General features: G+C 36.1%; 2 protein-coding genes across 7 annotated transcripts in view; one reads left to right on the top strand and one right to left on the bottom strand.

Annotated features, from left to right (window-relative positions):
- herc3 (HECT and RLD domain containing E3 ubiquitin protein ligase 3) overlaps nt 1-379 on the bottom strand; it is a 33,560-nt gene extending 33,181 nt beyond the window's left edge. For all 5 annotated transcript variants that reach the window (XR_010927879.1, XM_067584904.1, XM_067584905.1 and 2 more), the window contains exon 1: nt 276-379. The gene's annotated coding sequence lies outside the window, so the exon portion shown is untranslated. The remainder of the gene's footprint in view (nt 1-275) is intronic.
- Nucleotides 380-2,870: 2,491 nt separating this feature from the next.
- ppm1kb (protein phosphatase, Mg2+/Mn2+ dependent 1Kb) lies at nt 2,871-12,627 on the top strand. 2 transcript variants are annotated; one of them, XM_067584897.1, is made up of 8 exons: nt 2,871-3,030; nt 5,104-5,639; nt 5,796-5,896; nt 6,010-6,063; nt 7,858-8,023; nt 8,751-8,895; nt 9,431-9,565; nt 10,102-12,627. In XM_067584897.1, exons 2-8 carry the CDS (start codon nt 5,170-5,172, stop codon nt 10,231-10,233), a joined length of 1,203 nt encoding a protein of 400 aa, XP_067440998.1. In that variant the 5' UTR covers nt 2,871-3,030; nt 5,104-5,169; the 3' UTR covers nt 10,234-12,627. The 2 variants fall into 2 exon arrangements, with proteins under 2 accessions (XP_067440998.1, XP_067440999.1); XM_067584898.1 differs by lacking the exon at nt 6,010-6,063.
- Nucleotides 12,628-21,569: the final 8,942 nt, after the last annotated feature.

The raw sequence follows: 21,569 nt of genomic DNA, 5'->3' as shown, positions 1-21,569 counted from the left end.
AAACACAGTCAGCAGCCGTGGCGAAATATCTCCACTGACATTATTAGCTTGTAAAACAGTTTAGTGACGGAAACGGAAAACGTCTTGTCGACCCACACAATCCATCATAGGTAATAGTTAGCTACCTAACGCTAACCTTAGCGAGCTACACTAACGCTGACTTTAAGTCTTACGCAGGAAAAACATTAAATCCACTGGTTAACCGACATCATTAAGTGTGACTAAAACAGAAATGTAATGTAGGTAGTTCGTCCCAAATTTAAAGAGGATGTTACCTGGGCAGATGCATTCTGATATTGGGCGTTTGATTCCAGTTAATGAGTTAAGCTCGAAAAACAAACGAGGAAATGCCACTGCTGGCTACGTCACTAAACGTCACCTGAGAAAAAGCTACGATTGGCCCGCCGAACAGGAAGTGCAGGTGTTACAGCAAATTCTGTGACCCGTCAGATTCTGTGGTTTGTTTAGGAATCGCAGCTAGCTAATATTTACATTGCAAACGCTTTATCCCATTGTATCTTTATCTTTCATATGAGCTGTTGCCAAAAATGATGTCTCCATATTGTTCAGAGAGGGTTGCCCATTTCGATAGCTGTAAAGAAAAAAAAGACCCCATTCATAGAAAGAATTGCAGATCCTTGCAAGCTACCATGGCGTATTGCTGCCCTCTAATGTTCCTTTTGACAGTTATTTATATTTTGTTATGTACTCTAATACTGTGCAAACATTCCAGAAATTTCTTCATTTTAGTCCAATTATCCAGGTTGAGTAAAGTGAGCAGAGTTTCTCCAACTGCTCCCAGTTCTTTGAACAGCTTCTTCCTTTGATGTGAGTAATTCTTGCACTGGATGAGATGTGTCTCACTGTCTCTGAGCCTCCACGCTCACATTTGCCATCCGGGTGTTTCTCAGTCATAGCCAGCCTGCTCCTAAACCCACAATGCCTAAGCCTCAATCTGGTTGTGACAACCGAATCCTTTCTGTTGTAGGGAAAATTGCTCTTTGTTTTTTCCACTTTTTTCTGTAAGACCTCCCCTTCTTTTCCTTTTTCCATGTATTCTGCCACATTACTCTTAGTGACTTGGTTATGACTGAAGTGTATTCTGACAGTCCGTATTGCAGTACTCTGTCAGTAACCCCGTTTTTCCAGCATCTGCACTAGTCTGTCTGTTATCATCTGTTCCATTATTTTACATAATACAGAGGTGAGGGCAGTGTGCCTATAAGAACTAGGGTTATCTGGCTCCTTTCACAGGTTTCAAATTTGGAATTATTACATGTTTCCACTCCTTATGAAGATGACCAATCTCCCACACATTATTGATTAGAGCTAGCATTTCCTCTAGCACCAGCCCTCCAGTGTGTTTAAATAGGTGATGTCATCCCAATCCTTCTCTACCTGGAGTGATATCTTTGCCATGATTTATAGCTCTTTTCAATTCCTCTAATGTGAAAAACACACTGATAGCACCAGAATTATCCCAATTAATTTGTAATTTATCATGTTTTTGTCTAATATTTCCCCTCTCCTTCCTCTGTTTTCCTCATTTACATTGTTTGAACTCTGGTTTGTTATACAGTTGACTTATACAGTACATGATAGAGATAATTCAATTTGTCAAAATAGTGGCTTGCACTATTTCAACTATCTCCTTTTTAAATTCTTTTGATAGTTTCAATGGACTGACAGAAGCTTTAATGATAATGATAATTAATCTGAGATATTTAAAGGTTTAAAAGCACCAAGTCTGGTGAGGAAGAGACCCACTACACATTTATTGCACTCAATATGTAGGCTAAGTATTTGCCTGATTGAATATTTTTAATCTTCTCATTAAATCTCTTTGAATTTTATTTGAAGATCCAGGAGCAACTGAATCCCCTGGTTTTGATTAACTCAGAGATCAACTGTTTACAACAAATATCTAAGGGTATTTGAATTATCACTCACCTTACTCTGGAAAAGTATCTTGTAGAATCTCCTAATTCACAGTGAGTTCACTTTTCTGCAAAACTCTTTCAGCTATATAGCATTTATAATACTTAAAGTATCCAAGACAACCTGGGTGATGCATGATGGCAGTGGATCAGACAGTTACTGCATAACCATTTTCAAAAAATAAGACATTATTGCCAATTGAGTTTTAACATAAGCCACCCTCTCTTACTAATGGGAACGATGACAAATGCCCTCAGATATAGCCCAACCCTGAAACTGTTTTATAAATCAAGTTTATTCTTGAATGAATTAAAGGAAATAAATAAGCAAAACATGTTAACAACATATTAGGATGTGTTTTCACTGATGTTGTACAATGCCTGTACAATATCGGCCCTTATAAGAAGTGCTGAGAAAAACTGGCTAATTGCTGACCCCTTGTGTAAGGTCAACAGGTGCATGCAGGTTTTGGTGCACTGTGTGCAGGTTAATACAGTGACAGGAGCAGATTCTTCCATTTAATAATAATAAGGAGGAGGCCGTTTTTTTAAAAAATCAGTTGTCAGTAACAATGTCAGGACATAGGACAGCAGCGGCAGTAAATTCTGTACCCCGAAGTCAAGGATTAGGCCTGCAGGATGATTAGGTTAAACATTCAGGCCTTCGACGAGTTATGTAATAATAATGTAAATATTACATAATATTATTGCACATGTCGTAGAGGAAGTAGGAGGTGTCTGGATCCCAGAAGGACTAAGGGAAGAGTGACTGTGGAAGTCAATATGTTGAGGAAATTCCATTCTCTGACTGGCTGCGGAGGCCAAACTTGCTGATCAATGATTGGCGTATAGAGCTGTCATTCATCATCTCCTTGACCAATCAAGTGCACCATACATGGGGCGTCAAAGGAGGCGTAGACGTTTCTAGCACGCTGATTGGCGCGGGGACATCAGAGGCCCTGTTTGATAACATTGGAGCACAGTCTATGCTTTGGAGACGCTGAGAGGAGACGAGGGCGGTTTAAGTCAGTTAGCTACTTCTCAAGTAGCCAGAAGAGGATTAAATCAGACAAATATATCTAAAACATCAACGGTATGAGTTTTTATTAATACACGCCGCAGAAAGGTGAGGGGGGTTGTCTCCGTGATATTGGACAAACTGCGAAATCATAGCTAATGCTAGTCACCTAGCTAGCTAAAGATCGCTAGCGTTATGTAGCTAACAAGGTAATGCTAACACATTCGAAACCAAACTAACGCTGATCTGCTGCTTTTCTTCATCAGTACAGTAACTTTATGTTACGTACGGCTATTAAAGTATTCTGACAGAAATGGGCACACCCCCGTATGGTACTTTGGTGTTTACATCACAAAATAACTGCTATATTATTGGCGTAAACAGCTAGTTTTATAACTGTCAGGAGTTACATCATTCTTGTAGCGTTGCTTTTCTAAGAAAAATATTTACCTTTGATGTAATTCAACTGCTAAGTCCTATTTTGTGAATCCTGTTGAACAGAATGGCAGTGTATACAGGTTATAAACTTGTATATATAAGTGCGTTGTCAATATTATCCGATGTGTATATTTATTGGTAATGACTGCAAACACAACAGGCCTGAAATTTCAATCATGAATACATAACTTACAATGCTTATTTTCCATCATTATGACAAACCCTTTAATTAAATATGAAATAAGATCACAGTTACACGCAAAAGGTAAGGATTGTCACATAAAGATATTGCAATTGGTTACATTTGGATTAAATCTTGGTCAGCTTTTAATATGTTATCATCGTGTTCAGTATTGATTAATATGCTGATTATTTTCTCGATTAATAGTTATTCTTAAATGTCAGTTTTGCAGGGCCAAAGATTATGTAAGCAAAATGCTTGTTTCATTCTCAAATGGTCCCAAACCCAAAATAATCCTTCTGATAGTATATATGTGAAAGAAAAGCATCAAATCCTCATATTGGAGAAGTTGGAACCAGCAAACGTTTAGTATGTTGATAAATGAAACAATAAAATATCATGAAGTTGCCAATTAAGTTTCTATCAATCAACTAATTGTTTCTACTTAAGACTTAACATGATTGTACAAGAGTTTCTTGGCACCTTCAATCCGTTCACATAATTTGAACACTGTTTTAAACACCTTTAGTTAACCTTGGGTAAAGGGTTTTCATCTAAACCTGTTTGTCTGTTCTGAGATAATAGGAATCCAAAACATTCAATAATCATTTCTTGTCAATCTTTAACCTGAATAACACAGAGTCGATGGCAATCAGGGATGGAGTTTGATAGCATTTTACTCTTCTTCAACAAGGGATTCTTTTTTAAATCCCTTATTGAATGTTGTTAGGTTTACTGTTCAACATTAGCAAGTAAAAAATAAAGTAAAAAGGCTGAAATAACTACAGCTCAAAGATGTTTAATCACCTCTTGTTGGCTGAGAAGACAGAAACACTACAGAATTTAGTGGCAGCCAAACTTATGTTCTGATATTCAAAATTTGTACCTACAACCTGTAAATGACATGAGCAGCATAATATATGAAATTTTGTAATGCATAAATTGTTTGCATAAATGTATGTGACACATTCAATGAACAGCTGTAGCCTGCTGTACTTCATGAGCTACTTTCTCTGAATACTGAAGGTCCTGATTTAGAACTATGAAATTGATCAGATTAAAATGTTGACATGAATCAAAGTTTAACTGAGTGATTCTTAAAATGACGTGATAAGCTAATAGGATCAATTGTCTTGAGAAGAGTCGCTACTCTGTCAAACAACAAAAACACATAGTTCACTTCGGTCGTATAGTGGTGTTGCGGAGTGATGTCTCTTTTCACTCACAATCAAGCTTTGGCTCAATACAGACACCAGCTGCAAGGAGCGCATCAACCAGAGAACAGCCAAATCTTAGTCATAACAAAGTCAAGGCTAATTATAGCTGATCTAATCTGCCCTGTGATGAACAGCATTTCATATTAACCAGAGACAGCAACAGTCAGCTAAAAACTGCAACCTAAATATTTTCCATGGCTCTTTGCTTATAAAAAAAAGAGTGAGGGGAGATTAAAGGCTTGATAAGAGATTCGGTAGTGTCTGTGCATATGTTTTGAAAATTCTGTATCTAACAAACCTATTTTCCCCCAGTGTTTGGACAGCACATCCCTCTGCCTCTGCATCCAGTGCTTCTCCAGTGTTTGTGCTGTCAGGGTGATGTCAGCAGCCTGTCTCACGCGTCTGGCAAGGTGCGGTGGGCCCCATGCAGGTCGCAGTGGGCTTTTACAAATGGCCCTCGTCCCACTTTCATTCCAGCAAGACAGCCACCTCCAGTTCACTATCTTCCGAAGACATCTTTACAGCCCTTCAGGAAGACGACACAGCAACACACGCTTTGATCCCGACAGCAGCGGCCGCCCCACCACTTGGGATTCATTTGGCATCTGGGACAATCGTATCGATGAGCCCATCCTGCTGCCCTCTAGTATTCGCTACGGCAAACCCATTCCTAAGGTCAGTCTATCTAAGGTTGGCTGCGCCTCGCTCATTGGTCAACGCAAGGAGAACGAAGACCGCTTCCAGGTCTCCCAAATGACTGACAACATCCTCTACTTCGCTGTTTTTGATGGGCACGGTGGACCAGACGCAGCTGACTTCTGTGACAAATACATGGAGAAATTCATCAAGTGAGGGAATTACAATATTTTATATTCCACTCATTATCAGAGGAAAAAATTTATATGATCAACAGTTTGACTGTCCGCAAATGGGATGATATCAAGAAAAAATCATACTTTTGTAGTTGATATTCTGATCATTGTAGTTTTTGGTTGTTGTTTCAGGGACCTTGTGACAGAGGAGGACAATCTGGAGCTAGTTTTAACTAAAGCCTTCCTTGAAGTAGACAAAGCTCTTGCAAAGCACTTACACTTCTCTCCAAACGGTAGGTTCTTTCATGTTACATGTACATAGATATTCTGTGTATATATACACATATATGTATGTAATGCCACTTTTTTCTCTCCTTTCAAAACTTAACTGACTTATCTTACCTAGGCTTTGAAGCCTTGGATTTCCCAACTGACATGACCCGAGCACATTTGGTCAGAGGTCTGTCATTTAACCCAAAATTACTTAATGATTGATTAGCAATAAACCAGCCACAAGTAGCAGGACCGACACTAGTGCTTCACTGCTTCCAGTACTAAACATAAAGACGGGCAACAAATAAAGGGAAAAACCTGGATACATGTGTGGATGAACATAATAAATGTGGCTGCTTGAACGGTTTTATGTGTATAAAAATGATGTGAATCATATACTGTGTAGTCAGCAGGCCTAAACCCAGTTGAGCACCTATGGGAGATTTTGGACAGCGATCTTCACCACCATCATCAAAATACCAAATGAGAGAATATCTTTTGGACGAATGGTGTTTATTTCTCCAGTAGAGCTCCCGAAATGTGTCGAATCTGTGTTAATATTGAAGTTCTGGAGGCTTATGGTAGCCCAACACCTTGACAAGACACTTTATGGTGGTTTTTCCTTTTATTTGTCACCCATCGCTTGATATTTTCTCATACTGCAGACTGTAGTATTTAACACTGGCATTTAAATTAATATTAGGGTTAATCTGAGCATCACTCTAAGAATAAATGTAAAACTTCTTTCTCAACAAATCATATGATCTGAGGTTTTCCCTTATTTATATAAAAACCTTTCAAATTAGCTTGACTTTTCTCAGCCGACATTATGTCTGATTAAGGTATCTGTTCATATGAAAGCTAGTTTACCTGTTATGTGGCCAAACATCGGCCACGCTGTGTGAAATGTCCCAATATGCTTGTGTGTGTGTGTGCATGTTATCTACGGCAGCTGCTGACCCAGCCTAGAGCTGGAGGCCCTTGGCACCAATGTGGATGACGAGAGGCTAGATATTGAAGGAGAGTCCAGCGGGTCCTAAATCCTGGACTACTGGAAGGTTCCTTATCTTTCTCTCACTCCTCACTCTCTCTCTCGCTCTCTTCCTTTTCTTTCTACTCTCACCAAGTGTATGCAAAGCTTCTTGTGAGACAGTGCTTCAGTTTTGAGAAGTCGTATGAGATGTATGTTGTCAGCGACAGATCTAGTCCATGAGATGCAGCATGTTAAATATGTAGAGTAGGATTAAAAAAACAAAAACGTAGCTTAAAATCTCCAGTTATTTCTTCGGAGCGAGAAAGGTTGAATGCAGACCTACAAATTTCAGCAGATAAATCCACTTAGTGACATTTAATGACTCTCATAAAGTTGGCTGGAAACATGTTGCTGTGTTCTACAGTATGTGAAAGTAACATCTTACTGTTTGCCAGCATTAATGAGAATTGTTATTAAATACCTTTACCAAGTACAAAGTGATTAAATTAATATAACTTTCCTTATAGAAGATACATAGTATATTTTTTACATTTGTAACTTTAGATAAATGCATGCAAAACATAGAAGTAAAACAAATCACCTTCTGAGGGAGTATCAAGAAAGAAGTTTTCTCTTTTTAGATGAGTTTATGTGTTACTAACATCAACAACAACACTGGACACTGATAAGTTTTGTGTCAGTTGTTAATATTTATTGTTTTTAGTTTCAGCTGTAGACTGAACTCTGCTGTAACATTTGCTCTGGACCTCAACTCTGCTGAAACAGTTCGACCTGCATGTGTGACTCCCTCCTCTGTTGTTTACTGTGTAATCTCTAGTTCACTATAAGTCCACTATATGACTTCCCACCCATGTGTTCATGTTTTAGTGTGTGTGATGGATGTGAGAGTGTGAGATACACACCATGTGATTGTTGTGAACAGTGACTTCTTTGTGTGGACCATCATGGCATGTTCCTCCTCTGATGTTTCTTTTTATGTCTCTGTAGTACCTGGGATGAACGCAGGAAGCACCGCCACTGTGGCGCTTTTGAGGGACGGCATTGAGCTGGTGGTGGGCAGTGTGGGTGACAGCCGTGCCATGCTGTGTCGCAAGGGCAAGGCCCTAAAACTCACTGTCGACCACACTCCTGAGAGGAAGGACGAGAAAGAGAGGTACATAGATGTTTGTCAGTGCCGCTGCTGTTGAAGTTTTGTTGCACCTATTAGGGCAACTTACATCCTTATCATCCTATTAGCACATGGATTTTGCTGACCTCATGAGATCAGGCACCAGGCAGAATAAATGAAAATATCTGTGTTGAAGTGCAAACCCTACTGATGCTTTTTTCCCTAAATGTAACTTCCAGAGAGTAATGTAACTCATATCTGTGAGAACATCAACATTTAGTGTTTAAAAGGACCATTTTTGGAACAAGTATTTAGACTATAAATCTCTAAGTAGTGCTCAAGATAGCTTTTATGTTTATTTATTGAATGTTAAATAGGCTCACTGCTGGTTTTTGGTCTTTTTGTATGGATTACAACATCTAGTGACTACCTGGCACCTAGTAGGAGCTCATAGGAGAAGGTAATGTTGGATGTAGAAAAAATTCAGGTGATGGAGAAGACCTTAAAACATCTATACAGATAACAGTTGGGTCTGACCATGGCTCTGATGACCAGAGCAGGATGAAGGAGTATAACCCAACGAATCAGGATTTTTCTGTAGCTTCAGAATCTCATTATTGATGAGTCATACAGCTTCAAAACACATTTAAAAGTTATGCTATAAGCACTGTTGGTATTTGCTGTAATGAGCTTTAGAGGGATATTGTTACTTGATTTGTAAAAATAACTCGTTCTTTGTTTACATCTCTGCCCCTTTTGCACTTGCCACAAGGATAAAGAGAAGCGGAGGTTTCATTACCTGGAATAGTCTGGGACAGCCGAACGTCAACGGCAGGTTGGCTATGACGCGCAGCATCGGAGACTTTGACTTGAAGAACATGGGTGTCATTGCTGAGCCTGAGACCAAGAGAATATCGGTAGGTTCATAAAAATCTATTCTGTCACAACTCGGTCCACTGGATGTTTAAGGTTAATTCATACAGGAATTATAGCCTAAATGATATGTGTTAAATATGTGTACGGTAGCATAACGACAACACAGACTCTGGACAACAAATGTATTTAACAAACACTTAATCTTCTTATTTTTGGATATGAACCAGTCCATATTTTTTACCCTTATCTGTATGTATGTGATGATGTGAATATTCTACAGTAAACATTGTTCATCTAGATATACTTTTGTATAAATATTCTCCCCTCCGTCATATTAATTCTGAATAAGCAGCAAAACACATTTTCACATCTGCTCCAAACTCTAAATATCTCTATAAAGACACTGTATAATAAGATATTAGTTCACAATTTCTTTCTTTCATAACCCCTTTCAAAGTTTTGTTGAATTTCTGATCATACCTCTTATAAATTACAGTAATATTTCAATCCCACTTGGTGGAAAATGGCTTTAAAAAGTTGTAATTGTTGTTAAATATCGCTTGCCCTTTTCTTTAGTTGACCCATGTCCATGACTCCTTCCTGGCACTGACCACAGACGGCATTAACTTCATTATGAACAGCCAGGAGATCTGTAATGTCATCAACCAGTGCCATGATCCCAAAGAGGCAGCACAGAGAATATCTGACCAGGTAGGAATTTTATACTGGCTTTTGATTCGCCCATAATGAAACCCCATAAATGTATACAGATTTATCTTCTATATGATGAACTTTTAGTATGTTTAAATATTTCAGAGAATTCGTAATCCCTCTCTCGTTTTTGGAAATTGCCTACATCAGGGTAGTATTATGCACACACTGAATATCAATGTAGTTTTTTAATTGCCTCTTCCCTGTAGCATGCAGTATGTCCCCATAATTCCTATTATTTTACCTCTTATTTGTTGCTCTACATTGGATTTTGTGAGCAAAGTTATTGCCAGGCAAAAATCAGTTTGTATTACCTTCCAGAGTCTCAGTGGTTCGTGTGTTGTGTGATAAAGTGTAGCCAAATTTAAATGGAAATGAGTCATCATGAAAAAGCGCAAACAGCTTGGACACTAAGCCAGTTGTTCATCCAAAGTGTCCACAAAGTTCAGCTCACAAATTTGTCTCAGCCGTAAGCTATAAACAGACCTTTACACACATGTTAATGTTTTTTACATTGTGGATGTCTTCTCTCTCAGGCTCTTCAGTATGGAACAGAAGACAATAGCACAATTATTGTCGTGCCCTTCGGTGCTTGGGGAAAGCATAAAAGTTCAGACACAAGTTTCTCCTTCAGCCGAAGTATTGTGTCCAGCGGGCGCTGGGCGTAGATGGCAGGATGTTGGATGAAAAGGTGTGGTCGGTGGACCTTATTAATGTGTGCAATACAATCGAACAATGGTGTCCTTGTGAAAACATTATAAAGGGTGAGGTTGGCCCAAACAATAATACCAGAGGGTTACAAGATGTTATTTAGAGTAGCATGATATTTATTCGCCCCTGAAATAAGAGGCGGTGAATACATGATGTGCACTAAATGAAAAACATCCTCTTTATACAAGGTTTTATCCACTAGCAAACCAATGACCTTGTAGGTGCTAAAAGCTGAGAAGTTTCTGATTGGCAGGCAGAAATTCAAAACGTGAGCTGTCACATAGCAAAACGTGTAGCCTTCTCTACATGAGCTAAGATTTTAAGGCTAGTATTCCCAACCGTCTGCCATTCAGATATTTTCTTTTATCTATTTAGCTGTTCATAAGCACCCAATTTTGCACTTTTTTTTATTTTCAAGGTGAAATTAACTTGGTTTCATTTTTAAAAACAGTGATTTTATTAGCTTTTTTAAACTCAGCAGTCTTTTATTTTGGACAGTTTCTCAGTGTTGTTGTTGGACCATATGCATAGAAGAAAGTGGGAAAATATGATAATTAAACCGCATTAATTGAACCCTTGAGAATACAAAATCTACTTTGATAATCATAGAACCTCATGACTTTTGAACAACTTGAGTACAAGTGTCATGAGAAAAAATAAGTCAGTTTCCTTTTTATCTTGTATATGTTAAAGCATCCAAATTGGACCATACAGAAAACTGAACAGTTTTGAAAATTCTTAGTTTGTTTCATGGAACGATCGCTCTTCTAAACATTTCTCCATTTCTAAGAATTTCTCAAACAAGGTTCTACACTTCTTGTTTTCATCGTACTTTTAAAAAGTACTACAGCGCTACTGAAAATCATTGATGCCTAATTGCACAATCTTGAGGGTCAAAGATAAATCAACAAAATCCAGAATGTTCTTTGACCTGGTGTGCTAGCGGGCTGTGTGAGTGGAGCTGTTTAAATGAACAGCACTTCAGTGGCTGAACCTGACATTTATAATAATATGATATTCATGTTTATTGCAATATAAACATATAAGCTCAAGCTTGTGTTAAGTGTTAATATCTGTACTGTTTTGAGACAGGTCTTATTAGGGCACTAAGACGTGTTCAGGGTACAGAAATGTACAGTTTATGTAGTGTGAATAAGTCTATTTATGTACATCTGGAAAACAATAGTTCTCTGTTACATTTACTTAATTACTCGGCTGAAGAGAATCTCATATCAGAATATTTCACACACGCTGGACTTAAGCTTGTGTTGTGTAACTCTGTTAGTCAGTAATTCCTAATTTCCACCGTGTATGTCACTCAAAGAGCAAAGCACACTTAATGCAACACTAAAGAATTGTTCAGCTAAGAGCCATGTATGACAATGTGAATGTTTGCTTAAATGCCCTCCATGACTAAAAAGATAATCAAACCATGTAGGGTATAGGAGTAATTAAGCTGTGCAAGTCTTGGCTAACGTAATGTGACGTCATTTATGGAAGACTTAAAGGTGCAGTTTGTAGAAGTTAGTGGCATTTAGCGGAACGGATTTTGCAGAAATGGAATATAATATTATATGTAAGTGTGGTTTAATTGGTGTATAATTGCCTGAAAATAAGTATCATTGTGTTTTCGTTAACTCAAAATGAACCCTTTATATCTATATATAGATATATCTTCCACAGAGACGGCCATGTTGCACCACCATGTTTCTACAGTAGCCCAGAATGGACAAACCAAACACTGGCTCTAAAGAGGGCCTTTCGCGTTTTTCACAAGTTTTGGGGCCACTGTAGCTTCTCCTATAGTACATGCTTGGAATTCAGTTGGTTGCAATCTGCAGTCTCACTGCTAGAGGTCACTAAATCTTACACACTGGCCCTTTAAACCATGATCGACTGTTCAGTTTTTGTTCATTGTTGGTATGATCTTTTGTTCTGTGGTTATTGAAGCTAGACAAATGCAACACCTCATATTTATCTGCATACTTCTTCTCTATCTGTGAAACTTACAAATGTTTTTCCTCAAACACCATTTATAAATGTTTTGTAAATAAGTAAATTTTTCCCTCATTCACTTTTTGAAAAATAATCTTGATTTTATTATGAGGACTTTGTCTTTATACATAACACGTCCTGCTTACAAGCCTTCTCATCTGTTCAAGTTATCTATCACAGTGTATTCAATTTTTCTTAACTGTATTTTGTTTTACTGTCAAATATCAAATATAATCACTGTAGCAGTGGACCTGTACCTGGGACCTTAATGTGACTGTGTCAACAACACTGTTAGTACTGTATTTTTGGTCTAAATGGCTTGTGACACTTCAATTAAAAAAAACTGTACATCAAAATGTGTGTTGTGTTTGTTGAAATTTACTGAATGTAGTTATATTGTCTTGGAATTTGAAACAGCCATTAAAACAGTTTACTGTAGTAAATCAATTGTAGAATGTTACAGTCGTGAAACAAGATTTTAGACTACATTTATATGATGTCTACAAGTTTACTGGCTTCATATTTCCTCATATACATATAGAGATATAGTTATAGACAACCAGGGTCTGATGAATACTGTTGTTTTGTTTTGTTTGTTTTTTGAGGCCAACACTGATCATTAATATTTAACAGTATATTGATGATATTCATTTTTTTGTGACATAAATGAATACCAAATGAGCTAATATTGACTGACCATGTCTATTCAAATCAGTATGACCATGAAAGACAAGTAAATTTTTAAAAACCAAATATTTTAGCCAAGATAAGAATTTAACTGACATGTAAACATTTGATATTAGAGCACTTTATTGTCTGTTGTTTGAAAAAGTAATCTGCTCATTCCTGGATACCTTAGTATTCAAGTGTTTCTGCAAAATCAACTATAATCCTTAACCTCTAGATTAATCAATTGCCAGGTGTCTTGACAGTAGTTTATGTGGTTAGCTTTAACAAGTTGACCTAGCTTCACTGTAACAGGCAAACTAAAGCACAAACCACTAATTATACTGTGACTGCTTGCCCAACAATATGCCATCTGTAATCAAATTAAATATCATTAGTGAATTTACTGTATTTTTAATCTCGTTCTTCAGGTTTAAATATCATGAATATAGACTGTTGCAATAGCTAACTAGCAAGCTAGTTATTGTACTTAAGAGTTCCCGCCGTTTGCGTTGCTAAGCAACATGCAACGTAAAAGGGTCATTCTGCTTGATGACGTCACCATCCCAACTCGTTTTGGCGATACGTATTTACTCCGGTTAGAGATATTTTTCCCAGGACGGCGAAGTCATGACCCGCCCTACTCTGCCTCTGATTGGCTTACCCTGATATTCTTATCTCAATCCTAACCAATCTCAATCCTCATAGCCAACTCAACGAACGAAAGCAACGTGTACTAGCCAATCACAGGCGGAGAAGGGCGGGTCATGACTTCGCCATCCTAGGAAAAAAAGGCCTCCGGCTAATGAGAGAGCTCTTTATGGTCGGGTACTATTATCCAAAACGGAGGGAATATCCAGATCTGTTGTTTTGTCACTTTATTTCCCACAGATAAGGTGCTTTACAAGGAGGAATAAGTCTCATCATTTAAATAAATTCGAGCTTTGTAACACCAAAAACCATGGAGGTCTGGAAATTCTAGATTTTACCTCCTTTAATAACAAGTTTGAGTTGAAGTGGATTATTGAATACTTAAAAAACAAGGATAGTATTTGAAATATTTTTCCCCATTACCTGTTTGATCCAGGTATCAAATTTCTACTAAAATGTGACTGTTGATAAAAATCTCTTTAAGTTGGCAGTTTTTCATCAGCAAGCACTGACAGCTTGGTTATTAGCTAACAGTCTTTACTTTTTACCTAACAGGTACTTAATATGGAACAATAAAGGCATCTGATATAAAAAATATGACACATGGTTTAATAATGGAATACTGACACCAATTATTTAATCAAAATGGTTATTTATTATCTTATTAAGAATTTCTTGATAAGTTCAAAATACCTATAAAACCAAAGGAGCATGCTACCAGAAAGTGTCCTTATACTCTGGAGCTGTAGACCTACCTTTTAATTTTGAAGATGGTGTGGAAAAAATTTATAGTGGCGTAACTAATACATTGTAAGAGAAGAGCTCTAACAGAAATATTAGGAACACAGCTGTGTCATTGTCCCATCATCTAGATGTTTTTGGTCTTCCTTATTTAACGATCTACAGTGTGAGAAAGCATGGGATATTTGTGATAAATACTGTATCAATAACAAGTTTAAGGAAATGTCTTTCATCTGGTAAAACGTGTCAGACAGATTCAGACTGGATATTGATTATAAGTGTGATTTTTTTGGACTAGAAAAAGAGAATATTTCCCATCTATTTTTTCACTGTATATATACAACAATGTTCTGGATTGGCATAGCCAACTTTCTATAAAAGAAACTTCAGATGAATGTTGAAAAAGATATTTTGATGTAATGCTATATTTCAGTCAAGATAAGATTGAAAAGAACATGCTGTATATCATACAACTTTGATTTATTATTTTTGGAAAATTCCATATTCATGAGAAAAAATGGTGAAGAACCAAACCAACTTTCCTGCACTTTATTAATGAACTTAAACAATATAGCATCATTTTATCTAATGTTAAAAACACAAAAGCTATTAAGACCAAGTTATTAAGCAAATATAATATGCTGCATACAACACAAACTCTGGCATTGTAAAATGTAAAATGTAATCTTTTTTTGTTTGTTTGTTTTCTTTTTTTTTTGTTTTTGTTTTCATATGTATCTATTTGTTCCTCTGAATATGAACATGTGTACAATAAAGAAAAAAGATAAATGAATTACTGTGGTTATCCTCACTGTAATATATATTTGAAATAAAATGAAATATAATATAAAACACAACCCTGCCGCTTCACGTTTTCTTTTTTAAAATATTACTATATATATATATATATATATATATATATATATTTAGTGTGGAAGGTTGTTGTTGTGGACGTTGATGAATGAATGAATGAGGAACAAAATTAAGACATTAGAAAATTAGACAATAAACATCAAAATGGATCAGATGCCAATTGCTGTATTCGTCTGTATGCTTTACAAAGAGGCTGAAGAGGAGGATGCTGTCAAAGAAGAGCCAGGATGAGGAGGAGGATGGAGAGGAGACATATTAGCTTTGTACGTCTAATCATTGTGCTTTTTTGTTAACCATTTATATGTAGACTTGACAGTTTACTTGCTACACTGAGATAAAAACTAATGCAGTTTAATATTGTATAAAGTCTTCATTTAATGTGTCAGAGAGATTTTTCTAATATTTAGTCTATCCTCATTCATATAAATGGGACAAACACCTCACATAAACATTACATTAAAAAAACATTAACATTATAACCTTACTGAGGTTGACATTTATTGCAGGGCTGTTGTATTAGACTGCATTTGTTTTATTATTCTCCATCTAATAATCTGACAAGTACAGGTGAGGTTTGATACTTTTGATAGTTTAATAATATTGAAATGGATTATCCTACATTCCTTATACATATTTGGTACTCAATCATCACTATACATCAATGCAAGTACCTGTACCTCATCTTTGTCATGTACATCATTAATTTATTATTGCACAGGACAGACTTAAACACAAACACAATATTTCATGTCTATGATACAGTTATCATATAGGCTACAGTAACTTTTTGACTCAGAACCTGGGAAGGTAGCTGTGCTCTTACAATATCTATCAAGCAATGAAAGAAATAGAAACCCTCTCAAGCAGAAGCAAACACCTGATCAAACAGGTCAGATGTCAGAGGGTAGACTTACAATTTGTATTTAGATATTAGATATATATATACAGTTGAATAAATATTTAATAGTAAAAACACATAAATAAGTAATAAATATACTACATAATAAATATAACAATTAATAAGCAATGTTTAAAAAAATCTAAAAATTGGTTTCTTTTTTTTAACAGGACCAAAGTCCATTACAAAGGTATGCACAAATGAACGACTGTGTGTCTATTATTCTCGCCATTTTCTTTTCTGGAGCTGACTTGAAACCAGCCTTCAGGATATCCAGAACAGCATCAACATGCTGGTCCAGATGCTGCCCCAGCAAAAAGCCCACGGATGGAGCCATGAATCTGAGGTGCTGGTCACGGTTTACCAACTTGCCTGTAGAGCCTTCTACAGGGTAAATGTAGACGTTTTTGACGTGCCACTAGCCGCAGTTTGCAGGACCATCCACAATGTTGTAGAGGAAGTGATGACCATCCTCTTCAGAGCTACTCAGTTCATTGTCTCGTTTTTTGTAATGTTTTTTTAAAAGTTTTCTTTTTCCTCCTCCAACTGTTATTTATTAGGACAATAGTATCAAACACCTTTGAAATTCAATTTGCTTGATTCTCACTGAGCAGCTATTTATCTATTTTTAAATGGTTACACAAATACCACAAGCTCTTTCTTTTACTTGATTAGAAAACAACTTGCATATTAATCAATAATGAAAATAATTGTGAGTCCTGTTGCAACCCTATTAACCTTTTCAGATTTTTTTACAATGACTATAGGCAGATAGGCCTATTGATTTCCATTCATTTTTGTCCCATACAAAAATCAATTAAAAAATCAACTTCTTTATCTTGCTCAACTTTTGAAATCCATCACAGTAGACCATGCATTGATAGTGTAATGTAAAAAAAATAAAAAAGAAAGTAATGCACTATTGCTAATAGATTTTCATACTGTAGAAATCAGTAGAAACCAATGATGTCACACATGTGAAAACTGTCTCAATTTGAATTATTTGTGAGTTGAGTGGTAAAGAAAGGGTTAAACCTGTGCAGATTTGTGTGAGTGTGAGGCTGAATGTTGAGGCGCCTCTCTCTGCTGTCATGAGCTGATGTTGGTCAGTTTGGCCTCTCTCTCTCTCTCTCTCTCTCTCTCTCTCTCTCTCTCTCTCTCTCTCTTTCTCTCTCTCTCTGTCTGCTCTGTCAGTCTGCAGCAGCGGCGCTCCTGAAGGCTGCAGCAGGACTCAGTACCAGCAGCCTTCTCACAGCTTCACAGCCTGGTAAGTCACTGCAATTAAACTTTCCGTTACTTTGCACCAACATCTTATTCAGAAGATTTCAGCAATATCTCACTCATCTTAATTTGGGTTCTGACAGTGTGCTTGTGTAGGTATTTCGTTAGTCTGATTGAGGATTGGACAGGAAGAAATAGTTCAATAAAGTTTTTTTTTCTCATACTTTAAAACCAAGACCTAATTAATAGTGATAATGTGAGAGTCAGAGCTGTATTTTACTGAGGTCATGAGTCCTCTGTGAGGCTTTTATGGATAAGATGAGTTTTTATCCAGTTTGTTGAGAGAAATGACTGAAGTTCAGTTACAGCATACTATGTGTTAATTTCCAGACATGTTCCTAAAGCTTCTTTTCAGTGTTACTGAAAGTTAAAATTACTGAAAACATGTTGTTCTGAAGCAAATAAAGGAACCACCTTAAAACAAAGATTATGATGAAGTGCATACTGTATATTATGTTTTCATTTTATTTCAAATGTGCACACACATATATACAAGACCATATATGCCACAGAATCAAAAACATAATGGCACTAAGACACAAAATTTTAATATTTACTACTTACTTACTTTTCTTTTTTTTTTCAAACTTTTTTTACTATTTACTTATTCAGATTAATTGCAGAACAACAGAGAGAGCATTTTGATCCTCAAAATAAAAAATAATTATCCAAAGTCAAAGTTGAGTTAAATGATTTTAGTTCATAGAGCAAGACAGAGTACCTGGATGGTAGCTGACCCAGTTTTCTTCTGGATAGTAAAATGCGTGAAAATGATCGAATGGTTGATATTTAATCAATTATGTCTATGTCCTATGTCTTCAAAAGAACTGTGGACAAGAAATAACTCAGACAGTTTCTCTGAAGGGCTTAATAAATACTTTCTTGCAAGGATGCTAAATCATTTGATTCTCCCATAACATTAAAGGAATCATATGCCGCACTGAAAGATATGAACCGCGGTAAATCACCAGGTTGGAATGGTATCTCCCCTGAATTTCACAGAGATGTTAACACTGCAATTATTGTGTTTTGCATAAGGTAGAGACCCCAAGCTATGCTCAAATTGGCATCTTTTATCCCTTATTAATTGATAAGTGATAAATTGTGTACAAAGGTAATGGCCCGTCATCTTGAGACAGTGCTGCCGATGTTGGGCCACCCGGGCCAAACGGGTTTTGTTAAGCACAGACTGTCTTCACACAATATGGGACATCTCCTGCATATTATACATTTAGGGCAAACTCTATCACCACCATGCGCATTGCTGTTTGTAGAGGTGGAAAAAGCCTTTGACCGAATTCCAAGAAGTGAAGGGGATACAGTATCAGTGAAGGCCACCATTCATAAGACATCCTTGTACGCCGATGACTTGTTAATATATCTTGACCAGGTACTGACTCCCAAAGAATTTTGATCAATATCTGGTTGTAAGATAAATTTGAAAAAGCATTGTCTACTTCCTCTAAACTCGACAATGAATACTACTAACACAAATCTTTATTCAGGTATACCAATGGTTTCAAATTTTAGATACTTGGGACTCAACATTTATTCTTCTTTGGACAAAATTGTGACAAAAAAATTATAAAAAAAAAACCTTTTTAAATCCACTACAGAAGATTCAGCAGGTTATTGGAATAGAAATTTACATGGGAAGGACAAAAACCAAGAATTAGAACTACAATACACCAGCGTGATAACAGATCAGGAGGTTTCAATGTCCTACATTTTGAAATGTATTATTTATCGTTTATGCTCCGTCCATTGATAAAATGGTTTGTACAGGAGTTAAAGATACATTGGGTCCAATTAGAAAAACGTGTATCACCATATACTTTTAAAGATGTGTTTTTTTCATGTTTATCACATAAGTATTGTAACACCCATTTTGGACCAATTTTAGGCCAGTAGATTTATACATGGCAACATTTTGGAATGCTAGGCCAATGGGAAGCAAAATGGCATATGGATACACAAATATTCAATAATAACATCATACAAATAGGTGGAAAACCCATAAAATTACCACAGTGGCAAAACTGTGGTGTTCACACCTTCCCAGATATCTACAACAATGATGGACGGAGGTTATTCCAGGACCTGAGAGATGGCTATAATTTACTGGGTCAGCTTTCTTTTTTTATTTACAGTTGCGCACTGCCATATGTTGTTCCATGGACTCAGTCATTACATATTCACCCGTTTGTAGAAACAATTACAGGTTTTAGGGGCTTTGTGCTGTTCACTGGGCATTGTTACTGAATGAAAGATAGACCTTAAAAGCTATGATCAGAACATAGATTAGAGGAGAGTTTGGAATAATATTCCACTCATTTCATGTAATTATGACCATCACTTGCTAAATTATAAAGTTATTCATATGTTTTATTTATGTCCAAAAAACCGTTACCAACTAAAAATTGACTCCAAGCCCTGCATGTTCACTATGCTCGCAAAATGAAATGAGAACACACAAAAACATGTTGTGGGAAGGTCGGGGGGTTAATACCTTCTGGATACAAATAGTAAGAGCCTTTTCAGATATAATGGATGTAATTATACCTTCCCTTCCAAACATTATCTTATTGAATAATGAGTCTTCTCTTGCTTTAACGAGCCATCAAAAAAGACATTGTTCTGTGGAATAACAGCATCAAAAGAAATAGTATTAATGAGATGGAAATATCCGCATGATCTGAATATACAACACTGGCTTTCATCGTTATATAATCCTCTTTCTTTAGAAGTAATAGTACGTTGTATGAAGGCTGAGGCAACAGAAGGATGGAATGAGTAAAGAGCAGGTTAAGTTATAATCAGGATCATATGAGGGCTAAATAGAGGTTTGAAAATTATTTATAATAAATTGCGATCAAATTTTATTTTAAAGTTCAGCTAGGACATAGCACACCAACGTGTTTATCTTGGGTTCTCCTGGGTACACATTCTTTATTATTCATATAATTTATTTTTGTATTTCGTTTCATCTCACTATGTGAATGTAAATGTATGTACATTTATAATGCATATGTGATTACCTTGTGTATAGATATAGACTATATGTGATATAGTGTATAGATGTAGATGTGTTATATCAACACAATATTTCAGTTAATTGATTATGATATGTAATGTCTCCTACATAATGAAAGAAAGAAGAAAAAACAATAAAAATTTGGTCACAAAAAAACCAAAACTATTATATCCACCAAAATTGAAACTTACACATGGTGGCAGGTTGCTAAAACATCCGCATTCTCCTAAGTACTGAGGACATGACCTCAGTGTCTTTAATGGTCAAATTCCTCCAAATTACACTGAGGCAGCAAAGACAGAGATGAAAATCATGAAAGCTGCATGAAAATTATTACTAACAAGGAGAAGAAAAATACGAGGCCACAGCATTGTACTGAAGCTCTGGAGGTTTGTCTTGTTTTAAATTAAGATCATAATTCTTTACTTGCAAGAAGAAGAAAAGCATTTTATTTATTGTGTTTATTTATTTATTTATATATACTGACACATAAGAAAGAGGTCTTTGGAAGTCAAAACCACCGAGTTCCTCACAGAAAATATTTTTCCCTAAGCCGAACACAGAAGTTATTATTTAAAATTTCTGTTAGTAATAGTTCAGTTTATCCATATTTTTTTTCTTGTTTTTTAATTACAGTGTTTGTAAATGTCATGACCTTATGTACAGGAATTATTATATTTGTTTATAATATAAAGAATTTATAGCATATTAAAGAAATACTGTAGGAGCTGTTGAATTATCAGGACACAAATATAAAAAAAATTCTCAGGATATAACATGTAAAGATGCTAGCGGATCTTTTTCTGGCATCGATGATAACATTTTGGTTGTTACATAATATTTGAATAAGATAAGTTGCAGGTTATTCTGTCTGGATTTCACTCTACAGCATGTTTAAAATAAGTAATACGTATGTAGGTTTCAGAGCTATTTTTGTAAAAATAGATTGGAGCACAACTATCAGCTTCATACATTTTACAATATGTTTAAAATAATAAATACTTCCATAATAATCATTGATTGATTTGTGTCATTTTACAGTACAGATTTTACAGCTTTTCAAGTGTTGCAGATATGATTATTTTCACACTTGTTCTTCTTTAGTTGATGTACAAACATTTGTCAGTTGTACTTGTCCAGCATCAAAACACTTT

Source organism: Thunnus thynnus, chromosome 3, assembly GCF_963924715.1.
Source record: "Thunnus thynnus chromosome 3, fThuThy2.1, whole genome shotgun sequence".
Taxonomy (NCBI): Eukaryota; Metazoa; Chordata; class Actinopteri; order Scombriformes; family Scombridae; genus Thunnus; species Thunnus thynnus.
This window is presented reverse-complemented; position numbering and strand designations above follow the sequence as displayed.